Source organism: Eubalaena glacialis, chromosome 3, assembly GCF_028564815.1.
Source record: "Eubalaena glacialis isolate mEubGla1 chromosome 3, mEubGla1.1.hap2.+ XY, whole genome shotgun sequence".
NCBI lineage: Eukaryota > Metazoa > Chordata > Mammalia > Artiodactyla > Balaenidae > Eubalaena > Eubalaena glacialis.
In genome coordinates, this window is record NC_083718.1 from 161,778,901 (window position 1) to 161,791,349 (window position 12,449).

At 39.1% G+C, this 12,449-nt stretch overlaps 1 protein-coding gene across 11 annotated transcripts in view; it reads left to right on the forward strand.

Annotated features, from left to right (window-relative positions):
- The window catches only part of SCMH1 (Scm polycomb group protein homolog 1), a 196,130-nt gene that overhangs the window by 112,627 nt on the left and 71,054 nt on the right, over positions 1–12,449 (forward strand). For all 11 annotated transcript variants that reach the window (XM_061184406.1, XM_061184408.1, XM_061184405.1 and 8 more), the window contains one exon: positions 2,063–2,306. In XM_061184406.1, the coding sequence (XP_061040389.1) occupies positions 2,063–2,306 (244 nt within the window). The remainder of the gene's footprint in view (positions 1–2,062; positions 2,307–12,449) is intronic.

Below are 12,449 nucleotides of genomic sequence, written 5' to 3' on the forward strand. Positions count from 1 at the left end.
TCAAGTCCTGGTCCAGGAAGATCCCACATGCCGCAGAGCAACTAAGCTCGTGCGCCACAACTACTGAGCCTGCGCTCTAGAGCCCGCTCACCGCAAGTAGAGAAAGCCCGCGCACAGCCAGAAAGACCCAACGCAGCCAAAAATAAATACATTTATATTTTTAAAAAATCTGAATCAATTGAAAGGGAAAAAGGGAAGAAAATTCAGTTGATTGTTAAGGAGAAAAACGAAGTTAAAGGTACAACTTGAAAAATCAAGTTAAATAGAAATGTAGGCAGTATGATAGTTGTAATAAATTTAAATACATCAGTTATCACAAGAAATTAGCTTAAACTCATCAGTTTAGTCAGACATAGATTAGATTGTTTTTAAATCTAGCTACATGCTGTTTACAAGAGACACTGCTGAAATACGACAGAAAGGTGTTGAAAGTAAAAGAATATAAAATGTATACCATGCAAACCTTTATCAAAATAAAGCTGGTGTTAACTATACTGAAATTAGACAAAGAAGACTTTGGTGCTAAAAAGCATTAAAGAGGTTACTATCTAATGATAAAAAAATATAGTTCACCAAGACGATAAAAGTTATAAATATACATGCTCCTCAAAAACATAGCCTCAAAGTAGGTAAAGCAAAATTTGACAGAATTACATGGAAAAATTGGAAAATCCACAATCATTAGGAAATATTTTAATACACATTTCTCAATAATTGATAAATCAAACAGACAAGAAAAAATGGTATATCAATCAGCATAAGCTAATCAGTATAAATGTTGATCAATTTTTAAAAATCAGTTGCATTCCTATTTAACAGCAGCAAGTGGTTTGAAAATAAAATTTTTAAAGATACTCTTTAAGATAGCAACAGAATTACAATACGGCCAGAAAAAAAAATTACAATATGGTTCGTAAAAAGCATGAGACATTTGTAGAGGAATGTTTAAACTTATACTGAAGAAGAAATCTACGTTAAAGAATACTTAACAGATGGAAAATACTGTCATGTTCCTGGATGGAAAGGCTCAATATCATACATACAAAGGTTATTTCTTCCCAAATTATAAGTTCACTGGGATTCCAGTCAAAATACAAGTAGGGTTTTTCTGTGGAACTTGAAAAGCTGATCCTAAAATTCATATGAAAGGTCAAGGAGAAAGAATAGCCAAAACAATACTGAAGAATAACAAAGTAAGGAGACTTTTTCTGCCAGATATCCGTTTAATAAGATGTTATTGGTGCACGATCGGACAGTAAGACGAAGGGAAACAGAATAGAGTATACAACACTTCTTTGGAAACTTTATCTATGCAACTGCATTGCAGATCAGCACCCAAGAACTAGCTACACTACTGGAGAGACTGTACAATGTTACAACTGCTTTGGAGGGCAATTTAACAATATTTTAAAAAGTGGAAGATGTATATATCTATCCTATAACCCACCAATTCTACTCCTAGGTATACACCCTGAAGAAATCCTGCCACATGTGAACAAAGGAACAAGTGCAAGAATGGCCATTAAAACTCTTTTGAAATAGTAAACAATTCAAAACAACCTTAAATGTCTGTCAAAAGAGAGTGAATAAATTATGATATATACATGTAATGGAGTGCTATTAGCAGTTAAAATAAACTAGAGCTAAATTTATCAACATGGATACGTTTCAAAAACATAATGTTGAACAAGAAAAGCAAGTTGTAGAATGATATGTTCAGTATAATACTATTTATATAAAATTTAAAAGTATGCAAATGGTTTGTACATATATAGTAAAGTATAAAAACATGCATGGGGGTGGGCACAAAAGGGGATTCAGCCTTATCTGTTACCCTTTATTTCTTGAAACAAAAAAGATCTGAAGCAAAGATGTCAAAATATTAGGATTAACAAAGTAATACTTTGGTATACTTTGAAATTCATTTAAAAGAAAGACTAAAGCTCCATTATAAATCCTATATAGCAGTCACTTTTTAATCATCCAAATGAAATAGCAGTCTTTTGGCATACATAGCCTCTCTCTTTGCGTCTAGGTCTGTGTATTTCTGTCTCTCATTTAGGAACCACCATCGCCTTCTCACAACTTCTTCAAAATGGGAATGAAGCTGGAAGCTGTGGACAGGAAGAACCCTCATTTCATTTGCCCAGCCACTATTGGGGAGGTGCGGGGCTCAGAGGTGCTTGTCACTTTTGATGGGTGGCGAGGGGCCTTTGACTACTGGTGCCGCTTCGACTCCCGGGACATCTTCCCTGTGGGCTGGTGTTCCTTGACTGGAGACAACCTGCAGCCGCCTGGCACTAAAGGTAAAGGCTTTTAAAGTTGGGACCCAAGTTGGTAAGGGAGCCTACCTAGATCTCTCATGGTCAGCATACCTTCACCGATAAACCTCACTCGTAGGCAAAGGAGGAGCAAGGGCCAGCAACTTAGGTAAAAACCAATGTCTACTGAAGAGTAATCAGAAACAGTAAGAATTTAAATGTCACGTGAAGCTAGACATGGAGTTTGGCATAAAGTAAAAATTCCTTGGTCTAAATATCTTGGCTTATTTTCAGGCAACTAGCTTCTCATCTCTCTTACTCTTATTACTAGCCTGTTTCAGAGTTTGAGTAGTATCATTCTTGAGGTGCACATTCTGGCTTTGTAGATGAGCTGGAGTAACATTGTATTATATAAAAATACTTAACAAACACTGTAGCATAATGGAAAAAGCATGTGCTTTGAAGTAAGATAGACTTAGATTTGAGGTCCAGCTCTGCCTTTTGCCAGCTGTGTGGCTTTGGTCAGTTAGTTCACCTCTCTAAACCTCAGAATTCCTCGTCTGTAAAATACCTACTTCATAAAGTTACTGTGAAGAATAAATGAGATTACACGGGTAAAATGCTTGCATAATATCTGGCAAATACCAAATGCTAAACAAATGTTTTTATTGTATTACTGCTGCTATTATTATAGTTATTAAATATTTATTATAATTACTATATAATATAATATGCTATATTATCATTATAATACTATTATTAAAATAACCACTACCTATGGGAGAGTATATATAAAGTACTAGAATAGTACCACAGAGTAGTTGAACAGTCAATGATATTTCTAATGATCATGATGTTGGAGATCATCCAGGATAGAATTTGAGGTAGCTCTTTTTTTTTAATTTTTTTATTTTTTTATTTTTGGCTGCATTGGGTCTTCGTTGCTGAGCGCGGGCTTTCTCTAGTTGTGGCGAGCGGGGGCTACTCTTCGTTGTGGTACGTCGGCTTCTCATTGCAGTGGCTTCTCTTGTTGCGGAGCACGGGCTCTAGGCACGTGGGCTTCAGTGGTTGTGGCTCACGGGCTCAGTAGTTGTGGCTCGCGGGCTTTAGAGCGCAGGCTCAGTAGTTGTGGCTCGCGGGCTCTAGAGCGCAGGCTCAGTAGTTGTGGTTCACGGGCTTGGTTGCTCCACAGCATGTGGGATCTTCCCAGACCAGGGCTCGAATCCGTGTCCCCTGCATTGGCAGGTGGATTCTTAACCACTGTGCCACCAGGGAAGCCAAGGTAGCTCTTAATAAAGAAAATAAATAATAAGAATTTCATCCCCTCAAGTCTAAAAGTACTCGTGAGAGTGAGGGAATGGAAAGTCACCCTTCCTATTGTCTTTGGGTTTCTTTTCTAAACCTCTATCAAATTCATTCATTCAATTAGCCAGATATTTATGTAGCACCCAATTGTGAGCCAAGCTGAGGATACAGCAGTTACAAGATAAAAAACATTCATCAAGTGCTCTCATGACACTTCCATTCTAGAGGGATGAGATAGTCAATAAACATTTAAATCAAGAAGTAAACAAGATGATTTCAGGTAGACAGTTTCTCATAAGGAAATAAAGTATGATAAGAGTGTGACAGTGAAGGTGTGATTGTGAAGAGAGTTACTTGTTTAACAGCTTTATTGAATATAATTGAAGTAAAATAAATGGCACATATTTAAAGTATACAGTTTGAAAAGTTTTGACATATGTATATATCCATGAAACCATTACCATAATCAAGATGATGAACATATCCATCATCCCCAAAAGTTCCCTTGTTCCTCTTTGTGGAGGGGGAGCTTTTTTAGATACAATTTTTTTTTAGGAAAAATTGTCTGAAAGGGATATTTGAATTCAATGACAAGAAGAAGCCATCCAAGGAAAGAGAATTCCAAGCAGGCAGATGTGACAAACCTACAAGGGTGCTGAGACACGAATGAGTTTATTATGTTTCAAGGGCATAAAGAACACTGCTCTGACTACAGTGCACTGTGTGAGGGGCAAAGTGGCAAAATCGTGTAGGACCTTGTAAGCCAGAGTGAGAATTTGGATTTTATTCTAAACATAGTGGGGAATCATTAGAGGGTACTATGTAAGGGAGTAACAAAATCTGATTTACCTTTTTAAAAAATCACTTGTACTTGTATCCAAGAATACAAAAGAAACTTATGACTCAACAATAAAAAAGATAAATAACGCAGCTGAAAAGATGGGCAGAGGACTTGAATATTTCTCCAAAGAAAATATACAAAAGGCCAATAAGGACTTGAAAAGATGCTCAGCATCTTTAGTCATTAGGGAAATGCAAATCAAAGCCACGATGAGATACCACTTAACACCCATGGGTATGGATATAATCAAAAGACAGACAATAACAAGTGTTGACGAGAATGTGGAGTAATTGGAACTCTCATACATTGCCGGTGAGATTGTAAAATGCTGCAGCCACTTTGAAAGCAGTTTGGAAGTTACTCAAAATGTTAAACATAGAGTTACCTGTGACCCAGCAAGTCCACTTGCGGGTATATACCCAAGAGAATAGAAATCATATGCCCACACAAACATGTACCATGAACTCCATGGCAGCATTATTCATAACAGCCAAAAAGTTGAAATAGCCCAAGAGTTCATCTGATAAAAAGATAAATAAGATGTGTTATATCCATATGAAATATTTGGCAATAAAAAAGAATGAAGTACTGATATATGCTACAACATAGATGTACCTTAAAAACATTATGCTAAGTGAAAAAGCCCGTCACAAAAGACCACACATCTGCAGTTATATGAAATGTCCAGAATAGGCAAAAACATAGAGACAAAATACATTAGTGGTTTCTAGGGGCTTGTGGGGGGAGAGGAAATGGAAAGTGACTGCTAATGGGTATGGGGTTTCTCTGGGGGATGATGAATATGTTCTAAAGTCAGATGGGCATGATGTTTGCACAACTCTGTGAATCTACTGAAAACACTAAATTGTGCACTTTAAAAGGGTGAATTTTATGGTATGTGAATTACATGTCAATAAAGCTGTTACGTAAAACGTCACTTGCGCTGCTTCATGGAGAATGGGTTGAGCCATGGCGACTGCGGAGGAGGAAAAGATAGGGTTGCTTGGATTAGGTTGGTGGCACTGAGTGGAGAGAACTTGAGATGGGGGCAGTGTCGGGGAGAGAAGACAGACTTCCTGCCTCAGGAAAGTGCTACTCCTTTATATGCTTCCAGAAACAAGTGCCCTGGGGTCAGTGTGAGAAATCCATTGCCCTCCCTCTGCAGACTCTGTGAGATAATCTCTCTGTGGAAGTAGCAGGAAGAGAAGTGCCTTAAAAGTGATAATGGAGTCATTTTTGCTTTCTTGAGACTAAAACAGGATAAGCCTTGGTACTCCAGGCTATATTCAGTTAGTAGGTTGATTTTCTTGCTTTCTTGCTTAAAGAACTCTGCTATTTTGACTGGTAAATCTCCTAGGGCAATTGGGCAGTTCTCAAAAGCCAGAGGAGCTTGAGAATCTTTGTGTTCAGAAATTACTGGACACGTATTTTTTTCTGACTGCACACTATGCTGATAAGAAATATGGCACACCATGTGGCTGACGATTGCAGAGGTGTTTGCTGGCTCTTTCCTTCTCTTCAGTGTATCTCTGGAGACCTTAGATTTTTAACAGAAGGACCAGGCTTAGAAGGTAGGAGGTTCTTCCAGTTGGCATTTCCAGACCAGGTCCTTCGGCCATCATTCCAGCAGCTGGGTTGTTTCCTGCAACAACTGCCTTCTCCAACACCTCATACCCTCAGTAGAGCTTATAATGTAGCTTTCAGTAATAGAACTTGAGCCATCTCAGTATCCTGGCTAAGAAGCAAGTGATACAACGTGGAAAAAATGTGATTACTCAATTCATTTCACAAAACAAGATGTTCTCTATGTGTAAGCCTGTTCTCTTTCTAATACTATCTCTTTCCTTTCTACCTTCTGGTCATTAGTGTGCAAATGTTAAAAAATTCAAGTATTATACGATTGTTTCTTGCCCACAGTAAGTAGGAAAAATTCCAATATTCATTTGATGTTCTTTTACACACATTTTTTCTTTTTATCTTCTGCTAAATCTGAACTAGGTATTATTTTCAGACACATTTTATTTATGAGAAAAGCAAAGTTCAAAAGATTAAGTGACTTGGTTCTATTGATAGCTGAGTCTAGAGGGAGAGGCCATGGAGATCTTTCGGTAGAGCCATCTGTCAGGGCCATCACTTTGAGCCGTATTACCTTCACACATCTTCCTGTATACTCTCCCCATTCTCCTTTGGGCTCTCTTCAAAGCTTCATTTGAGACCCTGGGTTTTGGCGTCCAGATCCTGATATGAAATAGGAAAGAAGCAGTATAGCGTAACATCAGAGAATTGAACTGAAGCCTAGCCCCAGCTAGGGCACAAGCTTGTTTTATGTGTTTGAGCCAGTCATTCCTTTTAAAGTGAGACTTGTTTTATGTCTTTGAGCACGTCATTCCTTGTCTTTGAGCAAGTCATCTAGTTTGAACTAGATGATCCTTGAGGGTCCTTCCACCCCTGTGTAGTGTACAGGTTCCTGACCTTGAGGATAGGTAACAGGTGACTCCTATGACTGTCTTCTACTTGATTCCAGATCCATCGGCTCACCTCCCACCTAACTCTGCACTCCACCCACACAGGACTCTGCCTCTCTAAGGGGACTCTGCATGATAGCTGTTTCTCCTTTGTTAAGCCAGTAGGAATCCTTTTTTAGGTCCTAAACTCCTGGGCCAAGCCACTTCTGATGAGCAGCAAACGCCAAGCTTGCAGCTAATCCAGGGTACTGGTTATAAAAGGCTGAAGGTTTTTTTTTAGCTGATCACTTTTTTTGTGTGTGACTTAAAATAAAACTAAAACAGAGGCAAGCTTTACTTTTTAAAATTAAAAAACCAAATAAAGAGTTCAGTCCACTTGGCATGACTAGAATGTTAATTAGGCATTTAATAATCACTAAACTCCCCTCTCCTTTGCTCTGATTTCAGGTGGGCAAGACAGTTTCAGATTATAGCTTAGCTTCCTATGTAATGAGATCCAAGCTATTTCATTTTTTTTTAATATTTATTTATTTATTGGTTGTGCTGGGTCTTAGTTGGGGCACATGGGATCTTCCTTGCGGCATGCAAACTCTTAGTTGCAGCATGCACGTGGGATCTGGCTCCCCAACCAGGGATCGAACCCGGATCCCCTGCATTGGGAGCGTGGAGTCTTACCCACTGGACCACCAGGGAAGTCCCTGTATTTTTATTATGTGTTAATATATTATTATTCTGGATTATACATCAGTCTCTTGTATCTTCAAATAGTGTGAATTTGGTCTGGCTGCTCTCTATGCTGTTGCAAATACGGTGGTCCGGTAGAGGTGCGGCCCTTGAGCACACCTGTTGGAGTAAATGGTCAGCCAGGCTTCCTTTACCCTTTCGGTCTACCCTTTCTACCTGCAGCATCATACGAAGAGAAAAATTTCAAAATCTGACTTAGTGCTGTGGCTGAAATGCTGGAGAGTACTCTCTCTGAGCTGGAGAGTAAGAATTTGATACTTAAAAACAAAACTCAGAATATCTCTTCCATTTTTTTTTTCTGTGAAACATTTTTAAAAGTGTGTCCCATACTTTATGGATGGATGGTCTCTTTCTGTTATAAAACTACATAAGAAACTATACTGTAATCACTTTGGAATTCTGGGTCAGAAAGAGGGTTGGTTAAATTGTAATCCTAAACTATGCAAGGAAAAACTAGGTAGAGGCAAGAATAACACAACTAAGGCTGTCATGAGGTCAACTAATGGGCTGATTTTCTTCAGCCAGCCATCAGTTCATTCAAGTTCTAAATATAAAGTCATGACTAAGTGCTCGTCATTGGATCGATTGATAGGAATTTTGCCTTTAGAGTTTATAGTTTTGTGAGCATATAGACCAATGGAGAATTATTACTTCGGAGTAATAAAGTACAGAAGGGCCCCTAATCTAGATTGCAGGATTAAAAGTTGAAGGTCAGGGAAGGCTTTCAAATGAAGTGACATCTAAGCTGAAACCTGAAGGATGGGGAGGTAGAGAAAAGAGTTGTAGCTAGCAGTGGGAAAGATGAGTGGAAGCCCAAGATTTTTTTTAAAATGTGATTGAGGACCTCAAAAATGTTTAAATGACTAGATTGTAGGGTGTAAGGAGAGGAGCAGAAAGAAATAAAGCTGGAAAGGAAGGCACAGGAAATATACAGCTTCCCTTATAGACCATTTTAAGGATCTGAGTCTTTTCCTTAAGAGCAGTAAGAGCCATTGAATGGGATTTAATCAGTAGAGTTACAGGTCAGATTTGTGTTTCAGAAGAACGATTCTGATAGCAATAAAAGGCTGGGTGGCTTCCAGAAGCTGGAGTCAGAGATGTCAGTTAATAAGCCGTTATAATATTATATTTCAGGTGAGAGAGAATTGAGGCAGAGACATTGTGGTGAAAAGATAAGATGGGGGCATGGAGTATTCTTTGAATAAAGAAGCTAAAATGTGAGTTCTTAAAGTTTATTTTAACACCTATCACAACTATTTTATTTATTTAACAAAGTTACCCCTGCAACCTGTAAAATCATACTAGTTTTTCAGTATAAGGATTAATGAGGGAGCTGAAATTCTTCTTTCTACCATGTCTAGAAAGTTAGGATTCACTTCTGCTTGGAGTCCTCGTTAAGTGGAACTAATTTATTAACTTCATCTTTATATCCCCAGCACTTGGCACATAGGTAGTTATTCAATAATATTTGTTGAATAAAATAGATCATGCTGTATTTTCTGATTCCATTTCTGTTCATCATCATCTAAAGCCATTATTCACTCAGGTACAAAAGTGAGAGTGCTACTACGATTTTAACAGCAGACTAAAATTTATTTAAACTAATGTTTCTGTTTTTTAAATCTTGGAAACCTTGTGGCCAAAAATAAGAGTGGCAGAGGGCTCTCATCGCCAGAAAGGTATATCTTCGAACCCATATTCACTCACGTCTCTCTCACAAAACACGTACACCTGGACTACCCCCTGCTCTTCCACCCAACTTCTTTCTCTACTAAGCCACAGCAAGCAGGAGAATGTCCTCTCTGTAGGAAGCTTCTGGCGGCCAGTATACCCCTCTCCTCTCCTGAGAAGCTGTGTTCACTAACCATGTCAGAAAAGGCGGGGGGGTGTTGGTTAATAAGTGAAACAAATTCTTTGGTGCCCTTAATGAGGACAGCCACTTGGCTATTTGGCAATTTTTCCTTTTACCCTCTCAGACATACTAGTTCCAGGCCTTGCCTTTATTTAATATACCATTCCCTCCCTACACACACACACACACACACACACACACACACACACACACACAGTCCCCCTCTCTCTCTCTCTCTCTCTCTCTCTGTCATTATTCTATCTTTGGCCTTGTATTCTAATCACATTTAGAAACTCTGGCCTTTATTCATCCATCTACCCAACAATTGTAGAGCAGCCCCATATTAGCAGTGCTAGGCTCAGTGGAGATTTTAGAGAAGTACCTACTTCCCAGGTTGATTGAGTGACTGAAATGAGAAAATGGGTGTGCAAATGCATAGAACCATATAGCACAGAGTAGATGCCCCCTTTCTGTTAGTTATATCTGAATTTAGATGTCTAGACATCCCAAGAAAAGGGAACTGCACAGAGAGACACTTAAGTGCTCTATTTTGGTCAGGAAAAATATTTATGAGATGAGGTTTGTATGGTGAACTAGTACTCCCATGACTGCTTTTCTCTTGATTGTGTGCTGATGGTACATAGATAGAAATGGGAATATGAAGAAATGAAATGAGTGGCACTACATTATGAAGCAGGCGATCTGGGTTCTGTCACTGATTCTAATTATATCTGCTTAAGGGACAGTAAAACCCCATGTCTCTCTTCCAGCTTCCTAAAGCTGCCCCTTGGCTCTGCCCAGTTCTCTCTCCTGCCTTCACCAACCACAGATGCCTGAGAGTGGTAGCAATTTTCTGGCACGTATAATGAAACAACTGGCATCTCTCAAACTCCTGGAAATAGTGAGATGTGACGTAGGCAGTTCATAAATTTGACCACACCTGCTGTTTTCTTGGGAACACTTAGACCCATGTAGTTTTCTTTGGCAAGCTTTTATTAACACCTACTGTGTGCCAGCATCAATATATATCAACTTGCAAAATTCCCTATTTTAAATAAGTGTAGGTGGTTCTTAATAAAGTCATATTGGAAACCAGTAATATAAACTCCTTGTGTTACATTTTTCCCCTTAATTCGCTAGATGATTTTTTGAGGAGATACTACAGTTATAAATAAGAATTTCTGAATCTCAATTATGACTTACTAGGAGACAAACAAAACGTAAACATTCATGTATATCAGGAAGATGAGGGAAACTGGGCGAACTCTTAAACAGAGCAGAGAAGAACAGAAGATTATGAGGGTGATATGGCAAGAAGGCAGGAGCTTAACTGTAAGCTTTTTAGATAGATAGTCTTATGCTAAGGAAGGCTGGAATGCGTTCCTTTGACTGTATGGCTGACCGGTAGGTGCTTCATCACAATGTGCTTTTCTGCCACCTCTCCAGGTGGCCTAGACTTGACCAGACACATTAGCAGACCATCTTCTGAGAATGTGTAGCCCTCCACTTGCTGAAATTGTTCCTGAATCCTCTTACCTGTTGCCCCAGACACTCCTTTGAGTTTCAGTAATATGAGGTTTTTGAAGATGACTCTGGTCCTATCGTGCATGATTTTCTTATCCTTCTGTTTTTCCCACTCTCTACAGATTTATCAGCCTGAGAAGTCCCCAGGAAAACATGAAATGTCTTTATAGTTGCAGAGGTCCTCTATCCATGCTGTAGGAATAAGAGTCAGGAGGAAAAGAAGGAGCTAGATATGGGGAACTGAATGTGTTAACTCAGCTAGATAGGAGCAGGAGGCAACCCATGCTTTATTACGTGAACTGGAATTTAGAGCAGTGGAGTTTCAGCCTGGGCATCAGCCCAACTGGCAGTACATAGCTGAACCCAGCCAAGTTGAGCAAAGCTAATAAGGAACACATCCTCTAAATTACTATGCCAAGACCAAGGATACACTGCTGTGAATGAAAACAAGATCCCAGTCCAGGAAACTGATAAACCAAATGGATTTCCCCCTGTTCTTTTTTTCTTTTCCATTGTTCATGTTCTATGTCATGTAGACACACACACACACAAGCTGGACTTATATTTTATGAATCAGTTTCCAACTCCATATTGCTGTGTTGTTGCTGCAGAGAGGAAAGATCTGATAATGAATTCTTTGGGGGCAGTTAAGACTCCTAACTAAGGATTACTGGAGACATAGAAGTCCTCAGTTCCTGATGCCCTTCATTATTATAACTAGGCATGTTTAGTTCTTCATCTTTTCCTTTATTTGGGGATACACTCTTGTTTATTGGTTTCAGAGTAACATAGTGGAAAGAGCATGGACTTTGGAGACTGAAAAATCTAGATTCAAATCCTAGCTTTAGCTGTGTGTCCTTTTGCTAGTCTTTTAACCTCTATGAGTTCAGTTTCTCCATCCTTAAAATAACCAAATATAATGGTTGTCTCAGGAAGAGATGAGGCACTTATGTGATTGAGTTGCAAACTGAAGTAGCCACGTTTTTCATGGAACATCATCTTTACTTCAAAGAACAACTGACTCGAATATTTGGCAGACATTCTCTCCAAAATTAAGTGAGACAATCACTTCAAGAAAGACAACCTGGAACTTCCCTGGTGGTCCAATGGTTGAGAATCCGTCTTGCAATTCAGGGATGCCGGTTCGATCCCTGGTCGGGGAACTAATCCCACATGCCATGGGGCAACTAAGCCCACACGCCACAACTACTGAGCTCGCGCACCTAAGCTAGAGAGCCCACGCGCTCTGGAGCCCGTGCGCCACAACTAGGGAGAGGCCCGAGCACTGCAACAAAGAGCCTGCGTGCCGCAACTAAGACCCGACACAGCCAAAAAATAAATAAATAAATATATATATATAAATAAATAAAAGACAACATATAAGCATTTGCTGTAAATGATAAATTTAAACTTACAAGTGAATATTAGAATTTTGGAAAACTTGTATCCACCAACAT